Source organism: Schistocerca cancellata, unplaced genomic scaffold (genome assembly GCF_023864275.1).
Source record: "Schistocerca cancellata isolate TAMUIC-IGC-003103 unplaced genomic scaffold, iqSchCanc2.1 HiC_scaffold_718, whole genome shotgun sequence".
Taxonomy (NCBI): domain Eukaryota; kingdom Metazoa; phylum Arthropoda; class Insecta; order Orthoptera; family Acrididae; genus Schistocerca; species Schistocerca cancellata.
This window is the reverse complement of record NW_026046729.1, coordinates 9949465-9972015: the sequence shown is the minus strand read 5'-3', so window position 1 is coordinate 9972015 and position 22551 is coordinate 9949465. Positions and strand designations below refer to the sequence as shown.

Genomic DNA, 22551 nt, shown 5'->3' with positions numbered 1-22551 from the left:
TAAACTGTTGCATGAAGTTTCGTAACCACTACACCATCTTTTTTTTATATAAAACATGTATTAAAAAGACAATGTTACACATTCCAAATACTATTCATGTACTAACCATGTACTCATGTTACACATGAAGTTAACTTAAATCTTTCTGGTAATTTAGTCAGTAACACCATCTTCTGTTGTCTTTCTTTAAATCAGCGTAACTGAAATGATCAAACCGTTTTGTTTAAAAAACAACTTTTTCTTGATGTTTAATTTAAAGACATTCAAACTTCAACCTGAAGAAATAAAATCCGCACTCTGCTGACGACTAATTATGCTTCTGTAAAAAATTGAATTACATGAGCTTCAAAGTTGGTGGGACAATTTTAAATATAAAACAATTTAATAATCATATTAGACAATTTCTGAAATACTTGAGAATAGCGGAATTGACTAGTCTTCCACCTACACTTTCTGCACATTAATTGAATGTTAAAAATCTGAAGTTATCAGACCTATATCAGTTAGTTCTTATAGAAATGTCCTTATCAATTGGGTAAAACCATAAGGTTCTGTCTATTTCCAGATTTCTAATATAAGCCAATAATGCACCTCTAATGTTGTGTGTTTTGACATTATTAGACCCACACTCTGAATGTCACATACGTTCTGTACATTAGCTTGTAAATTTCAAAAACTATTTATGATGTGTGCTTTTTCTACTTCAGAGATTATACTGTAAAATCTTGTATTGTAGTTATCTTAACGATATTATTCATCACTGTCAACACAGTCTTCTTTTTTATATTCACCAATGCCCATTCTTTCAGATACACTTTTTGGCATATTACCGAGCCTTTTCTTGTGATCCAACTACCTTCTAATTTTGAGGAATTCACACGGCATTTGTACCTTTCAGTCTATGATGCTATTGGATCATAATTTTTTTAAAGACGGAATTAACAAAATTTCCCAGCAACCAGTACAAAGCGTTATTCTATTGCTTCTGGGAAATACCGTGCTTCAGGCCTGTTTATCAACGACAGCGAGATATACTCAGGGGATGATCTCGTAATCAGAGCTATTTGCTCCCGTATCCACTCCCAACTATTCATGTGACCGCTGCAAATATATCTATGAATTGTGTCAACTAGATGACATTGTTGACATAAATTTGTTTCACAGAGTTCGATTGCGTGCAGTCTTTCATTGGTGCTAACTATGTTAGTAACTCTTCTACCACGACGTTTTTATATTAGACGTAAGTACATTAGAACTAATGTTTTTCCTTATCTCTGAACTACAGTTTCCAAACATTGAGTGGACTATTTTGTTCCTACCCTTGCTTTTCTTTCGTTCCCGCATTATGGCTCTCGATGTTAAGTGTCGTGACTGCCTGAGTTCGACACTGACGTAACTAAACTCAACACAGAAAATCCTCACATGTTGTAAACGTCTGTTGATATTCTGCACGTCAATCTGGGGAAGCAGGCTTCGAAGTTTAATGATCCGAAAAGTTAGCTGGTTATGCTTTCTTATAGTCTCTTATTAATTTAACTTGCCTTTTGATAAGACGTGCAGAGGCTTTATCCGTTGTATCAGTTAATCCTAGTCCACCAGTTTTAGGATTTGAAGTGGCTACTTTAGCAGGTACTCTGAACACCTCTCCAAAAAAAGTTGGTGATTTTGGACACTCTCCTCGCTATCATTCTCGGTATTGGAAACAGCTGGGCAGTATAATAAGCTTTAGGAAAGACGCATGAGTTGATATATGAACCAAGTTCAAAGAACACAGTATATCGAGTTGAAGTGAAAGGAGCCATTGTGGAGAATTTATCTGCTGTAACTTTCCAATTTAAAGCAGTCATTTTCGTAGGGCATGCTGTCAGGGTGATCGCAAGTGTTTTATGTTGTCTGACAAATTTAACGACGTCGAGTGGGCAAAATTAGAGGTTTTGATAATATAATCTTACTTTTTTCGTTTGTATTGGCTCCAGATGCTCTACAGTATGAATCAGTCACTATTGTTAGCGTGGTTACCTCGTCATTATTCCTTATAATTACCCTTTATCGTCAGCATAGGCTCTTTTAACTGTTTTATTTCCTGATGGTGTTAAGCCGTTTAATCTAGCATGGACATGTTTGAGGAAAGGTTCCAGCAAAATAGTGAAAAGCGACATGGACAGGGGACTTCCTGGAGGAACAGTTCGCTGTATTTGCATCGGTCTGGATTGTTGACAATTCACCGCTACTTTAGCATTTATTCCAGTTTCCATGGTCTTAACTGTATGACCCTATCGTTGAAACCTATTTTCTTCATATTCTTGATTTACTACATCGAACGCTTTATAAAAATCGAAAAACAGTAAGGTACACTTTATGTTTGTTACAGAAGTTATTGCAATGATATCCCTGAAAGTTGCTAGATTTAGAAAAATGGTTCTGCCTTGCGTATAGTTCTGATGTTGACTAATAATTTTATCTGTAAGGCATGAAATTCTCTTGTTTACTATTCTAGCTATTAATTTATAATCAATTTACGTCCAGTTTCATTGCTGAATTCTATTTAAATCTTTGTTTCCATTATTTTGTGGCACCAGACTCATTTTACTCTCAAACTCTGCCAATGAGGTTATTCATGGTAAAAAGATTCCGGCTATGTTCGTGGTTTTCGCACTCACTATTGGCCTGTAACGGATGTAAACCTCTGCTGGCAGACCATCCGGTCCTGGGGATTTTTTTGGTGGTGAGGCGCACAGACACTCATACACGTCTTCTTCACTGACAACCTCGCGAAAATTTTCGTTGTCATCTTCAGTCAGCTGTGGGGCTAGGTTGTCAAGGAATTCTTCCAAGGTAGAATCACTACTTTGATGTACAGAATATAGCTCGCAATAACAGCGATAAATCTCGTCCATGATACCCTGCTGGGTTCTGAAAATCGTACCGTGTTTTGTTCGAATGTCATCAGTAAGTCCTCCTCCCGTTTTTCGTATGCTTCACTAAATGGTATAGGGAAGTAGTTTCATCTTCTGACACCGAATTTGCCTTAGATATTATTTTCAACCCCTCCATTTGATTTCTCTTGATATTAAGTAACTTTGCTTTGACTTTTTTTATGACTGCTACTGAAGTGAGGAACCTGCTGACTTGATAATATAGATCTCTAAAAACGGAATAGTAATATTCTATAGTGCATTTCTTTCCCTTGCGCTCTGGGCACTGTATGGAATGAGAACCTTCCTAAACTTTAGCTTTGCCATTTTAATCCACCAGTCAAAAGCAGTGGCATATGTACTACGGGCACGCAGGCATATGGCTCATGTTTCTTTAATCAGGTCTTCTAAATGATGTTTTACTAACAAGGAAATGTTAAATTTCCACTGATTTTTGAATCGGCGAAACGGCTGTCTTGTTAGATTCATGCAAGTGAAGACTCTTGAATGGTATGGGAAGTATGTAGGAATGGATTCCACTTCTGTCACGGAAGTTTCACGATTTTTAGAAATATATAGTCTATCAATCCTGCTACGTGTTGTTGCCGTGACTTAAGTGAACTCAACAATGGAGGGGTATTTGATTTCCCATATTTTCTTTAATTGTAACCAGTAAATAGTTGTTTTAGTTCACTTGAGAAATTAAAATTAGGTAACTAATTGTGTTTTAAATCTAAAAAATCAAAATAACCTCCAAGTAATAACTCTCTTGTACGCCCCTTCAGGAAGTTCTCATCGAGCTGACAGGACACGTTTCTTCAAAGATGAACCGATGGATTTTTCCTTAACAAGTACAAGTTGATGGCAGTCACATCGTAGATCTTTAGTCCTATTCCCCTTCCTGATTCCAGTAGTTCCACCTCGCTTACTGTAATCCCTTCACTCACCAAAACAGCTGTTCGAACACTTGTTTCGGGAGACACATTTATGTAACTGACAAAACCGGGATTTACTAAATTCGAAATTAGAACTTATTGCCTTGTTGCAATATCAGTCGCGGATTCGTACAAAAAGTCTTTAAGGGGCGATAATTTCAAACCGGTCGTAATTTTATTGATGTTTATACTGGTGACACTGACACCACAAGGACGCAATCTTATTCTGTGTAGTTGTTTTGATGAACTAATTTAGTTTCCTGTGGTTCAGGGTTCAGTTAAGCTGTAACAGTTTTTTCGGAAGGCTGAACATGGAATAACACTTCAGTCAGTTTATAAGTTACTGTCCCCTTTTTTTTCTACTTCTGATGATTTCTCTTGTACCGCAATCAGACTGATTTCATGGTAAACTTTCTGATTTTTCCTCCAGTGATTCGTGTAGGACCGTTTCGGACCGAAATGTCTTTGGGATTGGGTCGCCCCTACGGGATTTTCCCTTCCCTTCGTTACGAGCTACGTTCTCATTTGGTTGCGTTGGTATTTTACTTCGCGGCTTATCCGGAGTAGCAGCAGACGCTTTCGCAATTTCGGTTGCCGTCGCCTGCCCTGAGGTGTTGACCATGATTTCAGTTTGGCCACCACTTCCTCGTTCTTTATTAATTTCACTCACTTCCTGATCGAGTGAAACAAATGGAGACTGCAGTTTCGCAACCTCTCCCTGAATTTGTTTATTAACAGATAGGTGCAGAAGCCGACTGCAAAGATCAGCAGCTGTTGTTTCTTGCAAATTAATGCTGTTTACACTCCATTTTCTGGTATCGCATGTATATTATCTTTCTGTTCATTAGTTTCCATTCACATTTTGCCTTCTGGTTCCTCTGCCTCCTCATAGCACTGTTTTCGCTTGCGAAGTGATGGAGTGAGATAACTGATAGTTGTTCAGAGGACGAGGTGTTTTATCTCCAGAGGTCGTTTTTTCGGTTGCATTTCTGTTTCACGAGTAGTGGCAATAGAATTTCCTTTTGTTATTAACGGGGGAAATTGACTTCTTGTGAAAGGAGGCATCAGCTTGGCCCGCTGCTTTAACATCCTCAACCAATTGTTCCGGGCTATTCTTTGGTAACAGATCATTTGAGGTAAGCTTCTGACGCTGTACCAAATTACTTTTAAGAACAACAGTTCGCCGCGGACATTCCTGTCTGTGTATACAGGTCTGGAAGCTACATGCCATATGTAAGGAAACCGGCCACTTCAGTTTGTGCCTTATACCCACAAACAGTTATGTGAGATGGAATATTCGTCTTAACGTCCATCTCTACACAGCGGACCCCGTTAAAACACTGCAGTTTAAAGCGAGGCGACCATCCTTCATTTGCAATTGATTTAACGTCTCCGTAGTTTGAAAATGGTAAGATTAAGGAAGCTCTTTCAATTTCAATGGGAAGATTCAAGACAAAAACGGTTTTGTAATGAACGTCCGCTCTATACAGGGTTATTACAAATGATTGAAGCGATTTCACAGCTCTACAATAACTTTATTATTTGAGATATTTTCACAATGCTTTGCACACACATACAAAAACTCAAAAAGGTTTTTTAGGCATTCACAAATGTTCGATATGTGACCCTTTAGTGATTCGGCAGACATCAAGCCGATTATCAAGTTCCTCCCACACTCGGCGCAGCATGTCCCCATCAATGAGTTCGAAAGCATCGTTGATGCGAGCTCGCAGTTCTGCCACGTTTCTTGGTAGAGGAGGTTTAAACACTGAATCTTTCACATAACCCCACAGAAAGAAATCGCATGGGGGTTAAGTCGGGAGATCGTGGAGGCCATGACATGAATTGCTGATCATGATCTCCACCACGAACGATCCATCGGTTTTACAATCTCCTGTTTAAGAAATGCCGAACATCATGATGGAAGTGCGGTGGAGCACCATCCTGTTGAAAGATGAAGTCGGCGCTGTCGGTCTCCAGTTGTGGCATGAGCCAATTTTCCGCGGGCTACGCGTGAAACTTTCCCGTACGCGTTCAACCGTTTCTTCGCTCACTGCAGGCCGACCCGTTGATTTCCCCTTACAGAGGCATCCAGAAGCTTTAAACTGCGCATACCATCGCCGAATGGAGTTAGCACTTGGTGGATCTTTGTTGAACTTCGTCCTGAAGTGTCGTTGCACTGTTATGACTGACTGATGTGAGTGCATTTCAAGCACGACATACGCTTTCTCGGCTTCTGCCGCCATTTTGTCTCACTGCACTCTCGAGCACTTTGGTCACGACACACTACAGATACGTAGAAAAACTCAAAGTTTTGTTCGGCTGAAGCCGCACTTTAGGTTTCTGCCACCATATGTCAATGAATGGAGCTACAGTGAATTTATGAAATCGCTTCAATCATTTGTAATAGCCCTGTAGATGGAAACCTTACTTTTATAACCATTTCTATGCACAAAATCTACTTCATAGCCCCAGTTTCTTAACACTTTATCAACAGTTGAAGCACTGATTAACTTGACAAAAACACAGTACTTTTCCTGATCCAGTTACCAGGTATGGACGGTTTCAGAATTTAGACCACTTACCCCTGTAATCAAGTTGCCCTTTTCCAGGGATGTCGTCTTAATAGGACGGGATTCGTTGTAAAAAGCAAATACCATAGTATCATTCCTGAGGTCTGTACCCATGGTTCATCCAGCGAAGCAATTTCGGTTAAGCAACCGAATTTCCTGTTAGCAGCAACAAGACCAGAAAGAGCAATCAGATCACCAGGAATAGGAACGAACACAGAGATTAACGGACGGACGGCACCCGGCGAAGCACAAGTACAGCGATGTAAACACGAAAGTTCAGAGTATCAGTTAACAGCGGCCACTCGCGAGCGCGGCTGAAACGGAATTGTTTAGTATCATAACCACTACACCACGGTGCTACTCAGCCTCTTCTGCGACATTGTTCCCTCCTTAAGCGAACAGCGTCTCGGTGTTACGTCCTCGTAGTGCGGGAAGAAGTCATCGGTCCTGCGTACTCAGACTCGTGACGAATGATTCTCGCCCTTGCGGCGATCTTAGAACTTCTTTCGCCGCTACGCTCTCCGTTACTTCTCCGCTTTTTGCCCGTCGCTGAAGCTAAGAATCTACTCTGGGCTGCAGAATCCTTGTAGGGATCCATTCGAAGGACGCGGACCGTATCTCTGACCTTTCGTCGTCTTGTCTGATGTTAATTATGAAGTTGAAGATTTTGACCCCGACATTACTGTTTTACAGCCTTGTAAGATCCAAAGTAGCGCCTGAGGAGTTTCCGAGATAGACCAAGCTTCCGAACAGGAGTGAAGATCCTGACAAGGTCACCAAGCTGGTAGGGCGGTGGCTCGGGGTCATACCTTCGGCTATCGTTTTCTTGAGCCTGCAGTGTGCGGAGTCGAGCTAACTGCCGAGCATCCTCAGCTCTGGTTAACACCTGGCCGATGTAGTCGTCGTCCACGTCACCAGGATATAACGGAAACACAGTATCCCTCATCGTAGATGGCTCACGCCCATGCACCAGGAAAAATTGCGTATATCCTGTGGTGTCTTGTTTGGCGGTGTTTTAGGCCAACTTCACGACAGGTAGCAGCTCATCCTAGTAGCTCTGCACAACATTGACGAACATTGATAGCATGTCAGCCAAGGTCTTATTAAGGCGCTCCGTAAGGTCGTTAGCTTTCGGATGGTAGGCAATCATGTGATGAGTAATGTTGCACCGACGGTTTATCTCTGTCACAGAATTCCATTGAAAAACTTTCCTTCGATCCGTAATTAACGACATTGGGGCACCGTGTTTTAATACACTGTCTTCCACGATGAATTTGGCTACCTCGAATGCTTCAGCTGTTTTTACAGCTTTTGTAATGGAATAGGGTATCAGATAATTTTTTTGCAATGATTATCCTTGTATTGACACTAGCAGACGTTGGAAATCGTCGGGGGAGGGCAGTCCCAACACGCTGGAAAGGCGTTTCGGTGGGTGGAATTGGTGAGAGTCTGCCAGGTGGTTTCTGAGGAACTGCCTCTCTCTCCTGTGGCACTCTTGACAGTGCGACATGTCTGGCCAGGTTTATTTAGTAGTGTCCGTTACTATATCTCTTGCGGATTCTATAGTATCTCTTAATTCCTAATTTTCCGGCCTCAGAAGTGTCATGGAATGTCTGTAGAACATCTACGCAGAGAGTTCTGCTCAGCAGAGAGATCCTGGAGTGCAGAGAGACCGTCACTAACTTCATCAAAGTCTTGAAGGTCTTGCACAAGCTTTCTTGAGAGACAGTCGGCATCATTGTGTTTTCTTCCATATTTGTACACTATGGTAGTGTCATACTCTTGAAGACGCAGTGCCCACCTGGCGAGACGTCCTGTTGGGTAATTAAGACCTGTCAACCAACAATGTGAATGACGCTCTGTAGCAACTGTGAATGGCCTTCCATGGAGATACTGTCGTCATTTGCCCAGATCAGAAAGAGAGTGTCTTGCTGTGTAGTTGAGTAGTTTCTCTCGGCTTTTGTAAGCGTCCTAGAAGCATTGGCTATAACCTCTTTTCCATCCGAAATTTGCACCCATACCCGCTGGCATCAGTGTAGTTCTGCAGCTGCTCTCTCATCATACAGACCAAGTACAGGGTCAGTCGTCAGAGCTTTTCGCAGCACATCTAAATCTTGTTGAGCACCACTCCAGATTAATTTAGCATCAGCATTTAACAACTTTGTATTAAAGCCAGGCCACTCAGAAGTCTGATAAAACGACGGTATTAAGAACGAAACCCGAGGAAGGTTCTCACATATTTAATGTTTTTAGGAATAGGAAATTCCGTTAATGATCTCGCCGTTTCTGGGTCTGGCCGAACACCTTCGTTTGACACAAGGTGTCCAAGTATTCTGACTTCTTTTGCTCCAAAGAGACACTTCCTTGGATTAAGTGTCAGTCCACCTTGTTGGAGACACTTAAGAACAGCCTTCACTCTTCTTATACGTTCATCTTATATCTCTGAGAACACTATGTCATCTAAATAACGAAGACACATCGTCCACTTCAGTTGCCTTACAAGATTTCAACGGATGATGGGTAAAGTTGCTGGTGCATTACACAAACCAAACTTCATTGCATCCCTGAGGGCCTGTATGAGTTTAAGGTAGTTTTCTAACCATCAGCCTTATCTACTTCGATTTTGCAGTCTGTGGTTGAGAAAAACTTTGCCCCTTCAGACAATCTAGTGTACCGTCAATTCATGTAAGAGGTTAAACGTCCTTTTTACCTTATTAAACTTCTTGTAATCAACACAAAAGCGCCAGCTGCCATCCTCCTCTCTGACGAGGACCACTGGTGATAGCCATGGGCTCTGAGAAGGCTGAATTATGTCATTTTCATCATTTTCTCTACGTCGTCGCGAATTATTCGATGTACCGTTGCTGACACACGGTATGCTCTCTAGTATACTGATTGAAGCACCGGATTATCACTGGAGACCATCAAAGTCGATTTATTTAATCTGCTCTTCACTTGCCTTTCTTCAAGATTTCTCCGAATGCTTTGATCCACAAGCAGCTCCTTCCGTTTGTATTCAGTGACATCTGGTGATAGTAGAGCTAGACGATCTTGTCTCATAGTTGTAGCGCTAATTTCACCCACAGACTCGGCATTGGAGGTTTCTATGACGCTTTGCTGTTCTTCAGGTAAGAGCGTAGCAAACGCTGTGCCGCTAAGTCTTTGGATAGTTAAATGTCGCAGAGAACCGCAGATTCTTCATAGTTCACCGAATCCGTTCTTAAACGAGACGGCAGAGACTGGGATGACCAAGTTATTCTTCAGTGGTATGCTTCTCTTGCATTCCGCTTTAAGATCCATGGATTGATGGTTGGATGACATGACGATTACCTTTCTACCGCTGACCGCAGGAATGAACACTTCATGCAGCACACGTAGTCTCCACACACTGGGATGCCCATCTTCCTGTTCACAGTATCTCATCTCATGTAGCATAATATTCGAACGACCACGATCTTAAACTATCCGAGAATCTTTCAAAAAGTCCCATCCGAGAAGGAAGTCATGACTACACTCTCGTAAGACGATGAATACTAAGCGTTGTGTAAGGCTACTCACATCCACACGAATAACACGTCTTCCTGTAGGTTTTACGTATTTCTTTACGTATTTCCCATTAGATACCTTCAGCAGAGATTTTTTGCTGTCGACGAATACGGTTTTCTGCAACCGGCGACAGTAATTCTCCGAAGTTTCTGAATATGAAGCTCCCGATTCCACCAGAGCTTGGGCTGATCGGCCATCCATGATGATATCTGCGTAGTTTCGTATTATTTTTGTAGTGATTGAGGTCGCCAAAGAGAAATATCCTCCGCCGTCGTTTTCAAGGAAGGTCGCACCCTTTAGTTTTCCTGGTTGCGGCGGCTAGGAAATGGCCTGGAGCTTCTAAATGGCGATGGAGACCTTACTCGGCGTGTTGGGGAGCTGCTTCTTCAGCGGACAGCTTACGGCGATGGTGACTTCCGTCGTCCTGCACCCTCATCTTCGTGTTTATCTTCTACATCCGTCGGCTAAGATCGGTCTGCTGCCTTCTGGCACGGGCGACATCAATTATCTGCCGCCTCTCTCGACAACAGCACACCACATGTCCCGGTCGTCCACAGTGGAAACATGCTGGTGGGTTATCCTGGGTCTTCCAGACGTCAAGCTTTCTCGCTGCCAAAATACGTTCCTCATGCGGCGTTGTAGGACCCCTAACTGCGCCTGGGTCTCGTCATTTTCACCATTTTAAAGGGCAATGAAGAACGAGAGACTGGGTTCAATGTCTGTTGCACTTCCTCCCTTATTGAGGCAGTTCAGGAGGCAATAGGATTGCACGGCGAGCAAAAACCCGAGGCGCTTCCAGATTCATATCTGACGAAGAACAGTTATGACATCAGTTGGTTCCTCCATCACAGCCATCGATACGTTTGGAAGTCGTTCGAACTTCTTGCGTGTAATTATTTTTCTGATGCATTGCCTCAAAAATACTGGCAACAGTTTATGAAGTCGTCTGCTGTCGAAATGTTCGATGTCCTCAGCAACCCCCTTCACGAGACGTGCAACCTTAGTCTCCTCCCTTTATACTGGAATCCACTATTTTACACAGTTCCAAGACGTCTGGAATGTAGGCTACTTTAGTTTCTCCTGGACGCTGTGCCCTGCACCTCAATTTATCTTCATCCTTGCACTTCTGTCGTCATGTGTCGAAGTACTCGCGCAGTTCCGCCTGGAACACATCCTAGTTTGTGAACTTCTCGTTGTTCTCATACCATTGTTTAGAAGTGCCTTGCAAGTAGAAAAATACGATAGCGAAACACAGTGACATCGCTTTTCTTAAATTTGGCTTTACACTCATACTTTCAGCGGCTTGTTTGGATCTTTGCCATTGTCACCAGAGAACACGGAAGGATGTCTCATGTGGTGGCACACAGTTGCTGTCATTGTTACGTCCTCATCTGGTTCTGTCTCTGATAGAATGCGATCTGTTGAATAGGGCTCGAAATGAGGTTTCTCGACACGTAAACGGCGGCTCTGTCGTGGCCTTATGGAAGCCACTGTGTCGTTGATAATGTGTGCTGTAAGAAGTTCCAATATCCGGCGACTCCACCAGAATAATGTAACGTAGAAGAACGTTATTAGATGAATGGCGAATAGTTACTTCACTTAACGAAGGTTTATTCAGCTGCAGATCCTTCTAGCACAATGATCCTTGATATTTGTGGATAATTCTAGACTGTACTCGAATCGAATACAGAAATTACAAGTGAACCGACCAGCTGAGTTTTGAACTCACGACTCTCCATGCAACAGTTTAATATCATAGCCACTACACCACAGAGCTACTCAGCTTCTCTTGAGACAATATACATGAGGAACAGGAATGGCTCCTATACTTATTCTTGGGGCACACTACTTTTTAACATGCCCCACTCAGATCACACGTCATAGCCGTTTTCACCACTGGGTAAAGACAGTCGGTCCATCTCTTATGTCAAGAAGAGACAACAAATTGAGCTACTCCGAGTATTCCATACTGCTCCAAATTCTGGAGCAGTATTTTGTGATCAACACATTAAGACGCTTCGGTTAAAGAAGACGCATAGCATTCGAAATCATTTGTTTAATCCGTTCTGTACCTCATAGACAAGAGGGAATGTATCGGGTTTAGAACTAGTTTAACAACTGAAAACAACAGTACAGTTGATAGCAAAATATGTGGTACAAAATTATCGATTATCCTTACATTCACACCCTTTTCAACAACTTTAGCAAACACCGATGGCTTAGAAATAGGTCTCACATTGTCCTCATTACCCTTTTTACACTCCTGGAAATGGAAAAAAGAACACATTGACACCGGTGTGTCAGACCCACCATACTTGCTCCGGACACTGCGAGAGGGCTGTACAAGCAATGATCACACGCACGGCACAGCGGACACACCAGGAACCGCGGTGTTGGCCGTCGAATGGCGCTAGCTGCGCAGCATTTGTGCACCGCCGCCGTCAGTGTCAGCCAGTTTGCCGTGGCATGCGGAGCTCCATCGCAGTCTTTAACACTGGTAGCATGCCGCGACAGCGTGGACGTGAACCGTATGTGCAGTTGACGGACTTTGAGCGAGGGCGTATAGTGGACATGCGGGAGGCCGGGTGGACGTACCGCCGAATTGCTCAACACGTGGGGCGTGAGGTCTCCACAGTACATCGATGTTGTCGCCAGTGGTCGGCGGAAGGTGCACGTGCCCGTCGACCTGGGACCGGACCGCAGCGACGCACGCATGCACGCCAAGACCGTAGGATCCTACGCAGTGCCGTAGGGGACCGCACCGCCACTTCCCAGCAAATTAGGGACACTGTTGCTCCTGGGGTATCGGCGAGGACCATTCGCAACCGTCTCCATGAAGCTGGGCTACGGTCCCGCACACCGTTAGGCCGTCTTCCGCTCACGCCCCAACATCGTGCAGCCCGCCTCAGTGGTGTCGCGACAGGCGTGAATGGAGGGACGAATGGAGACGTGTCGTCTTCAGCGATGAGAGTCGCTTCTGCCTTGGTGCCAATGATGGTCGTATGCGTGTTTGGCGCCGTGCAGGTGAGCGCCACAATGAGGACTGCATACGACCGAGGCACACAGGGCCAACACCCGGCATCATGGTGTGGGGAGCGATCTCCTACACTGGCCGTACACCACTGGTGATCGTCGAGGGGACACTGAATAGTGCACGGTACATCCAGACCGTCATCGAACCCATCGTTCTACCATTCCTAGACCGGCAAGGGAACTTGCTGTTCCAACAGGACAATGCACGTCCGCATGTATCCCGTGCCACCCAACGTGCTCTAGAAGGTGTAAGTCAACTACCCTGGCCAGCAAGATCTCCGGATCTGTCCCCCATTGAGCATGTTTGGGACTGGATGAAGCGTCGTCTCACGCGGTCTGCACGTCCAGCACGAACGCTGGTCCAACTGAGGCGCCAGGTGGAAATGGCATGGCAAGCCGTTCCACAGGACTACATCCAGCATCTCTACGATCGTCTCCATGGGAGAGTAGCAGCCTGCATTGCTGCGAAAGGTGGATATACACTGTACTAGTGCCGACATTGTGCATGCTCTGTTGCCTGTGTCTATGTGCCTGTGGTTCTGTCAGTGTGATCATGTGATGTATCTGACCCCAGGAAAGTGTCAATAAAGTTTCCCCTTCCTGGGACAATGAATTCACGGTGTTCTTATTTCAATTTCCAGGAGTTTATTTAAAGCGGCTTTAATCGTTGAGGAAACTAATCATTCTTAAAGTACTCACTAGTAAAGGAAAAACTACGAATATGTCTAAGAACAGGGCTAACACGTGCAGCACAGTACTCCCGTGGATGTGCAGAGGTACGCAACAGAATACTGGAGTCCTTAGTCTTCTTTTTGATACTGAGACAATAACTAAGTCACTGGAGTATTTAAGACATGGGGATACTGAGATCAGTCTTGTTAAGACATTTTACAAATGAGTTGTAAGATTCCCTGTAAAATCAACGTCTCTATTTAATTTACCAGCTATGTTCTGAAAGTGATTGTTAAATACAGTACATAAATGTGACTACCTCCCCTCCATGAACCATGGACCTTTTCCGCAGTTGCAGGGGATACAGTCTGGATGATTGATCTGGCCTTTTAACACTAACCAAAACGGCCTTGCTGCGATGGTACTGCGAACGGCTGAAAGCAAGGGAAGCTACAGCCGTAGGCGTCCTCTTGCGTAAAATATTCCGGAGGTAAAATAGTCCCACATTCGGATCTCCTGGTGTTCTAGGGATCGGAGCGTGGAATGTCAGACCCCTTAATCGGGAAGGTAGGTTAGATAATTGAAAAAGAGTAATGGATACGTTAGATATGGTGAGAATTAGAGAAGTTCTGTGGCAGGAAGAACAAGGCTTCTGGTCAGGTGAATGAAGGGTTATAAATACAAAATCCAACAGGGGTAATAGAGTAGTAGGTATAATAAGGAATAAAAGAAATAGGAGTACGAATAAGCAACGACAAACAGCATAGTGAACGCACTATTGTGGTCAAGATAGACACGAAGCACACGCCTACTACAGTAGTAAAGTGTATATGTCAACTAGCTCTGCAGATGAAGAAATTGATGAAATGTATGATGAAACGTGTGATGAAATGAAAGAAATAATTCAGATAGTGAAGGGAGACGAAAATGTAATTGTCATTGGTGACTGGAATTCGGAAGTAGGAAAAGGGAGAGAAGGAAACTTAGTAGGTGAATATGGATTGGGGTTAAGAAAGTAAAGAGGAAGCCGCCTTTTTAAATTTTGCACCGAACATAATTTAATCATAGCTGACACTTCGTTCAAGGGCCATGAAAGAAGGTTCTATACATGGAAAAAGCCTGGAGACACTAGAATGTTTCAGATAGATTATATACTGATAAGACAGAGATTTAGGAACCAGGTTTTAAATCTTAAGACATTTCCAAAGGCAGATGTGGACTCTGACGACAATTTATTGGTTATGAATTGTAGATTGGTAAACTGACTAAACCAGAGGTTGTACAAGGTCCCATCGCCTTAAATTCGCACCCTTTTGCAGTTGCTTCAGTTTCAGAGTTTTAGGGAGAGCATAAGGGAACAATTGACAGGGAAGTGGGAAAGAAATATAGTAGAAGAAGAATGGGTAACTTTGAGGGATGTAGTGAAGGCAGCAGAGTATTAAGTAGGTAAAAAGACGAGGGCTAATAGAAATCCTTGGGTAACGCAAGAAATATTGAATTTAATTGATGAAAGGGGAATATATAAAAATGCAGTAAATGAAGCAGCCAAAAAGAAATAAAAACGTCTCAAAAATGAAATCGACAGGGAGTGCAAAATGGCTAAGCAGGGATGGCTAGAGGACAGTTTTAAGGATGTAAAGGCTTATCTCACTAGGGGTAAGATAGATACTGCCTACAGGAAAATTAAAGAGATTTTTGGAGAAAAGAGAGCCACTTGTATGAGGGAGTAGACAACATTCCATTAGAACAACCGACAGCCTTTGGTAAGCCAGTCCTGACGAATCTCTACCATGTGGTGAGCAAGATGTACGAGACAGGCGAAATACCCTCAGACTCTAAGAAGAATACAGTAATTCCGATCCCAAAGAAAGCAGGTGTTGTAGATGTGTAAATTACCGAACCATCATTTTAATAAGTCACGGCTCCAAAATACTAACGTGAATTCCTTACAGATGAATGGAAAAACTGGTATAAGTCGACCTCGGGGAAGATCAGTTTGGATTCCGTAGAAATATTGGAACACGTGAGGCAATACTGACCGTACGGCTTGTCTTAGAGGCTACATTAAGAAAAGGCAAACTTACGTTTCTAGCATTTGTAGACTTTTAGAGTATTCCAGTCAACATTGTCAAAAGCTTTCTCCTTCGAATTCTGATGGTGGCAGGGGTAAAATACAGGCAGCGAAAGGCTATTTGCAATTTGTACAGAAACCAGAAGGCAGTTATGAGAGTTGAGGGGTATGAAAGGGAAGCAATGGTTGGGAAGGGAATGAGACAATTTTAGACTCTCCCCGATGTGATTTAATCTGTATATTGAGCAAGCAGTAAAGGAAACAAAAGAAAAATTCGGAGTAGGTATTAAAATCCATGGAGGAGAAATAAAAACTGACAGATTTACAATGCCATCGGTAAACCTCAGACAGAAAAGGACTGAGGAGCAGTTGAACGGAATGGACAATGTCTTGAAAGGAGTGTTTAAGATGAACAACAACAGCAAAACGGGAATAAAGGAATGTGGTCGAATTATGTCGGATGATGCTGAGAGAATTAGATTAGGAAATGAGACACTTAAAGTAGTATAGAAGTTTTGCTATTTTGGGAGCAAAATAACTGACGTGGTCGAAGTAGAGAGGATATAAAATGTTGACTGGCAATGTCAAGGGAAGTGTTTCTTCAGAAGAGAAATTTGTTACCAACGAGTATAGATTTAAGTGTCAGGAAGTCGTTTCTGAAAGTATTTGTATGGAGTGTCGCCATTTATGGAAGTGAAACATGGACAATAGATTGGACAAGAAGAGAATAGAAGCTTCCAAAATTTGGTGCTACAGAGGAATGCTGAAAATTGGATGGGTAGATCACATAACTAATGAGGTGGTACTGAATAGGATTGGGGAGAAGAGTTTGTGGTACGACTTGACTAGAGGAAGGGATCACCAATTTAGTATTGGAATTGAGCGTGGGGGAAAAATTGTTGATGGAGACCAAGAGATGAATACACTAAGTAGACTGAGAAGGATGTAGGTTGCATGAAGTGTTGGGAGATGATGAAGCTTGCACAGGATGGACTAGCATGGAGAGCAGCATCAAATCAGTCTCAGGACTGAAGGCTACAACAACAACAACAACAACAACAACAACAACAACAACAACGGGAATCCGTAGTAGCTTATCTGTTTTTACAACGAACGGATTCTATATTGTCTACCTTCTGCTGCTTACTGGACACATCCTTCATATCGTTTTTATTTTATCCCGTGAATCAGCTACTCTATTTTCGTGCCACGTACTCTGTCTTCCTAGTAACATTTTAAGCACTTTACAATAATGTTTGTTATGTGTTATTGTACCTCAATTGCAACTATTGCTAACGTCGTGTTATTCCCCCTCTGATACCTTTATCCCACTAGGCGGACACCCATGTTGTCGTTCACTATCAGTACCCAGTTTAGAACGTTATAATTGAAAGCAACATGCAAAGAGTATGAGTAATGTGTTCAGGAAAGCATTATATTTGTCATCTTTATAAAATAGAAGAAAGAGTAGTGGTACAATACCCAGTGGTCAGGAACTGTAACTGGAAGCGACGTCGTGAGCAAAGAGGAGAACAGCTTGTTAGTCAGTTGTTCTTGTGCCCTAACACAAAACACAAAGGTCTGCACAGTAGAACACGAAGACGAACATTGAGTTAAAAACGACTAACGTTAAACACAACCAACGGAAGGTAACACCTAGAAACATAAAGCGGTCTATGAAACACGCCATAGAGAAACTAAGGTCCTGAACTGAAGATTAAATGTCCTCCGACGTGTTGCTACGAAAGATAAAAATTAAAACACGGTCGACAGTTTTCGGCTAGTTCGCTGAAACCGTCAATAACAGACGGCAAACTTAAATGAGAACGTAAGTGGTTAAAGAAAAGCGCATTACCTAACAAAAAGGCGAACCGTCAAAGCTTGACGACAATGAGCCCAAGGCGGTGGGGAGGGAGGGGAGGGGGCACCACTTAACAATGGCTATGGAGAAGGAGGAGGAGGAGACAGTGCCCAAGACGCTACCTAGATAAATGATTTGTCAGCGCTCTCGCCGCGAGTAGGCCGTCCAAGCACCTGGGAGAGGAGTTTATTCCCCGCAACTTGTTGCCATGATGGGACGACGAGTGGTGATGCCAAACTGACGCCACCTGCTGACAGATGGCAACACAGCAATCGTCGGTGGGAACAGAAGAACTAGTGAGCCGAGGTACGAGGACTGCAGCCTTGGCAGCTGCGTCAGCGGCCTCGTTCCCCGTCTGACCGACGTGACCAGTGACCCACGAACATCACATGGGCACCAACAGTGAGCAAGCGACAGCTTTGCTGGACCCTTTGCAGTACGGGATGGGTGGTATACAGCACACAGATTCTCTGAAGGGCACAGAGAGGGCACAAATTGCCCTTTATCCTGTCCATTGTATGTCTTGCACGAACCATAAAGTAGGATGTGGCTGTAACTCTTTGTTTAGTGGTGCTGAGCGTGAATGCAAAAACAGTGTAGTTATTATCCTATCGAGAAAGCCTGGGATCAGTCGTAACATAGGCCCTCGGAACAGCAGCCCTTGATACCGTTAGCACACTTTCACCTCATTAGGTGAAGCATTGCCTTTTATCTTACATTCAGGTACCATTTACTAACCAATTGGAAACGGCGTTGATGGAGGAGTGGGAGGCGAGGAGGAATGAAGAAACGGCCTCCGCCAGCAAACCTAACGCGTCTTTTGGCATGCACCTGGGCTTCTGAATAGGGGATCTGGAAAGCAATTTTATGTAACTAAAGGCAAACTTTCTCCTATACATATCTCGAGAGTTAAAGAAACGTTGGTTATCAACCAGTAGAGGTAGACTCATTCAGCATACGTTCCATGACCATCTTCAACAAATTAACTGGCCACCATTAGGTTCAAAACTTTTTTTATGCACATTGCCGTAGTTCCGTTAATATTGCTAGCATCTTCTCAAAATGTACGCTTAATACATGTTGAACATATTTCGTACAATTAATAGTAAAATTATTGCATGTATACCATCAAAATAAAATTTTTAGTTATCGTCAGTAGCGCCGCAAAAGTTCCATCTAGACAACGATATTTTTCCTTATCATGTTGCAGTACCCTCACCGATTCATTGCTAACAAATTGCAAACCTGGAGCAGTTGATACATATTAGCAGATCAAGCAAACGTCACAGTTCAGACAGCTTTCGAGATGCTGTGTGTAGCCTTAGCTCCAACAAGGGTGGTTGTCTTATCTCTGGAAGTACTCGTTGACGTTGTGCCAAAGTGGACCAAATGGGACGGACACTTGCTAGGAAACAGGCTTTTGCAAGCGACTATGGGCAGGAATTCATAAGTATACCTGACACGAAGGAGTGTTTCGAGCAAGTGACCTGAATGGACGTATCGCTGAAGCTGAAGAAAAAGGACATGAGAAGAAAACATTGTTGCCCTCACTTCTTTTGCTATGACCCTTAACCACAGAGTAATAAGTTATGCTTTGGAATTTCATTTAGCGACTGGAATGCCTTTTTTCCGAAAAAAATAGGCAATGGAAGCATAAACTGTTGTAAATAAATTGCCTTCTGCACATTGCGAAACGTCAAAGACGGAAGTAAATAGATAAAACGTTTTAGGGGATGGTGTGTATAGACAGAACACAGTGATTTATTGTTCTGTTATTCGTATGACAAACCGCGCCAAAAATGAAATCGTGGACATGGCAAGACACAGCATCGGAGAAGGAATTCAAGGTGATCGTTCTACAAGAGGTATTAGCACTGCGCAGAGTACTGAAGTGGTGGAAAATGAATTGGGTGCCATCCGGAAAGTTGAACAGGTACTACGTTAGACACCAAGAAATGACCCCTATAGGCAAACATGGCATTAGAGCAACACGGTACAGCATATTCCGAAAGGGAATGGCTTCCTTTGTGGCCCAAAATACTATGTAATTACAGGCAGGCGAATCTGTTAGGAAGAGTGCTACGGAATCCGAAGTAGTTCATATAGTAACGCTTGTGGAAAAACTAGACACGAAACAAATTCTGGCCTATTTTCTGCTTCTACAGCTTGAGATAAGGCAACGACGGGTATTACGCACATCAAACTAAAGAATGAGCAGGGAATTAAGCATGAATAACAACATAGTATTAAGAAAATATCGGAGAAATATTTCGACGAAAAAAATTATTGTAACTCTTATGTATTCCTTTCCGAAACATGACAGCGAGTGCAACCAGACAACAGGCTGCAGCTGCGAATAAACTGACAAAATGCGCACAAGGCATCGACATTCGTAAGCTCTAATGAGTTTTCCAATTATGGAGAAATATAGAATTTCCATTAAAATTTATTTTATCCCGTAAGGTACCGGTTTAGTATTAATTCGTATTTCCGAACCAGTCATTGCTTGCTAGGCTCAATTTACTCCCGAAGTAACCGTAAATATTATCGATACACGTGCAACTGATTGGAAGTTAACATCGCTGAACTTAGACCCTGTTTGACGTAAATAGACAAGAATTGACCTGCAGACATGAATTTAAATTTGAGAGATTGTCTATCATTTCTAATGCTACTATGGGTAATTTGCTTTGAGCAAATAAATAGCAAATGAGAACTGAGTTAAAATATGATTTCTCTGTTGTCGAGAGTTTTTCTTAGGTTGGGATCGCAGTTCGTAGATGAAGCCCTTCCGATTTTTCTCGCTGGGGATAACCACCAGTATGAAAACCTTATTGGAAATCCATAGAATCCGTCATGTACACTACCCTCAATTTTAGTGCGCTCTTCTGAGCTTCTGGAACAAGGCTTAACCCGTGCGGAGTTCTGGACCTACGAAGGTAGTTGTGCGACTAAGCGCTATCTGGTCGAAGCAGAATGATAGAGAACAATTTTGGGCAAGTGCTTCCCTAAACTCAGTAAGCAATGTTGGTTCAGAAATATTCACCTGTCAGGTCAGCATCGATTACTCACAACAACAGCCGTATGTGCCACACGTCACAAGATTACCCAATGTTTATTAGAGCGAACCGCCACCAATGTTACTGGGAGAAAATGAAGCAGTTCTGGGCAGTGTACCGGGAGCACCAGCCGACGTGGCTGCAGGGTGGCAGTCGCTGTTTTCTGCTCGACGCCAGAGGTGCCTCAATGACCACTACCCTGGCTGTGGTTCTTGTTGGTTAACGAAGTTCAAGAATGTTTCATTGAGACTGGAAATGTAAAGCACATTTGTGCGTCCAAAATAACTGTACATCATACTGATACGTATAATCTTTGGTTAGTTAAGAAGTGGCTGTTAACCTTAAATCCGTCACTTAATAAACGTCTGTACTATCGTTAATTCTCGCTTCCTTTCTGCATCGCAATTCAATATTTATTGGGTTACATATAACAGCAATCAGTTGAAAGCAGTGAAAAATTTGACCCAGGAGGTCTCAAAGATCAGTCGCAACCTCACGCCATTATGTAGCAGCCACCTGCATAAAACCTAAACAAGTACCACTTTCGTAACACTATATTTAGATATCTTATTGCATTAGGACAACACAAAAACGCAAGAGGGTAACTATTAGCAATAATTAATACGTAAAACTGTTATGGTTCAAAATAAGTGTTCAAAAGATCACGCTTTATCATATTGTTCTTATTTCTCGGCCACTAAGTGAGACATATTGAAATGATGCTTACAGGCGCTACTAGCGCCAACAAAGTGCATTTTATAAATAAAGTTCACGTTATAACTTTTGTCCAGTAACAACTACTTAAGTCATGTCCTAACACGACAAAATATGTAATACTTCCTATAACGTACGTTACGTAGCCATATCAGCTTTATAATTAATTTTAGCCCATGAGGCGTAAACTGTCACTGTTACGTGCTATAGTAAATTTAAACATCTAGCGCATTACAGACATGAGAAAAGTAAGAATTGTAATTTTACATAGTTTTACTCATAATAATTTCATATTACTACTGAATTACTATACAACATAAATATTACAAAAAATGTCAAAACTGTAAACTTCAGGCGAAACTCACAGAGGGCGCCATACGCAAAACCGATGTGTACTGTGAAACCAACATATAATTTTACGACAGTAATGGTTGAATTGTGTGAGCATTCACTTGAGCACGAACAACTGCTAAAATACCGCACTTGTATGTAATGTTAACATTACAAAACAACGATGTGATGGACTTATGACTTTTGTAAATCACATTGTAATATATACTCTTGTATTTGTTTTAGCACTGAAAATGACCTGACAGGTCGAAAGCTGATCTGCGTTGTGACTATAAATGTCATATTAAATCAACTTAATTCTACGTCTGATTGGTTATATTGGGTTAGATAGAACAGCACAGTCGTTGCGTGCACCCACCCCATGGAGGGACCCCTAATCAATATTAATTGCTGCTACCTAACACCAGCCATGTTGCAAGTATGCTAATTTTTTGACCTCAGTAAGTTCTGTCCAATTTGCAACGTGGAAACAGTTTTTAATTAGTAATACCAGAAGTAGAGGCTGCTGGGTTTCACCTGTGGCGGTGCTTGTAGCATTGGAGTGTAGAGTGACAGGAACATCAAAAATTTGTTTCCCTTTTATCCAGTTAAATATCTACATGCATCGTTCTGTAAGCATTATTGGTATGTGTAACTTACTGATAATATATCTTCCGTGAAATTCAACGAAGTGTGAGCTTCCTCTTTTACAAGCAGTACTGTCAATGATGGCAAAGACTTTAGCGTTTATTACGTAGACAATTCATGAATGCAAGAAATCTACTTCTTTATCGCTTGATCAATGATGATTGGCCTACAGTCGAAAGTAGCTCACATCAAAA

The 22551-nt window shown here is 42.5% G+C and overlaps 1 protein-coding gene across 1 annotated transcript in view; it reads left to right on the top strand.

The window, feature by feature from the left end:
* Positions 1-19419: 19419 nt before the first annotated feature.
* LOC126141541 (uncharacterized) overlaps positions 19420-22551 on the top strand; it is a 158216-nt gene continuing 155084 nt past the window's right edge. The window contains exon 1 of the mRNA XM_049915254.1: positions 19420-19539. Within this exon, the coding sequence (XP_049771211.1) occupies positions 19420-19539 (120 nt within the window). The remainder of the gene's footprint in view (positions 19540-22551) is intronic.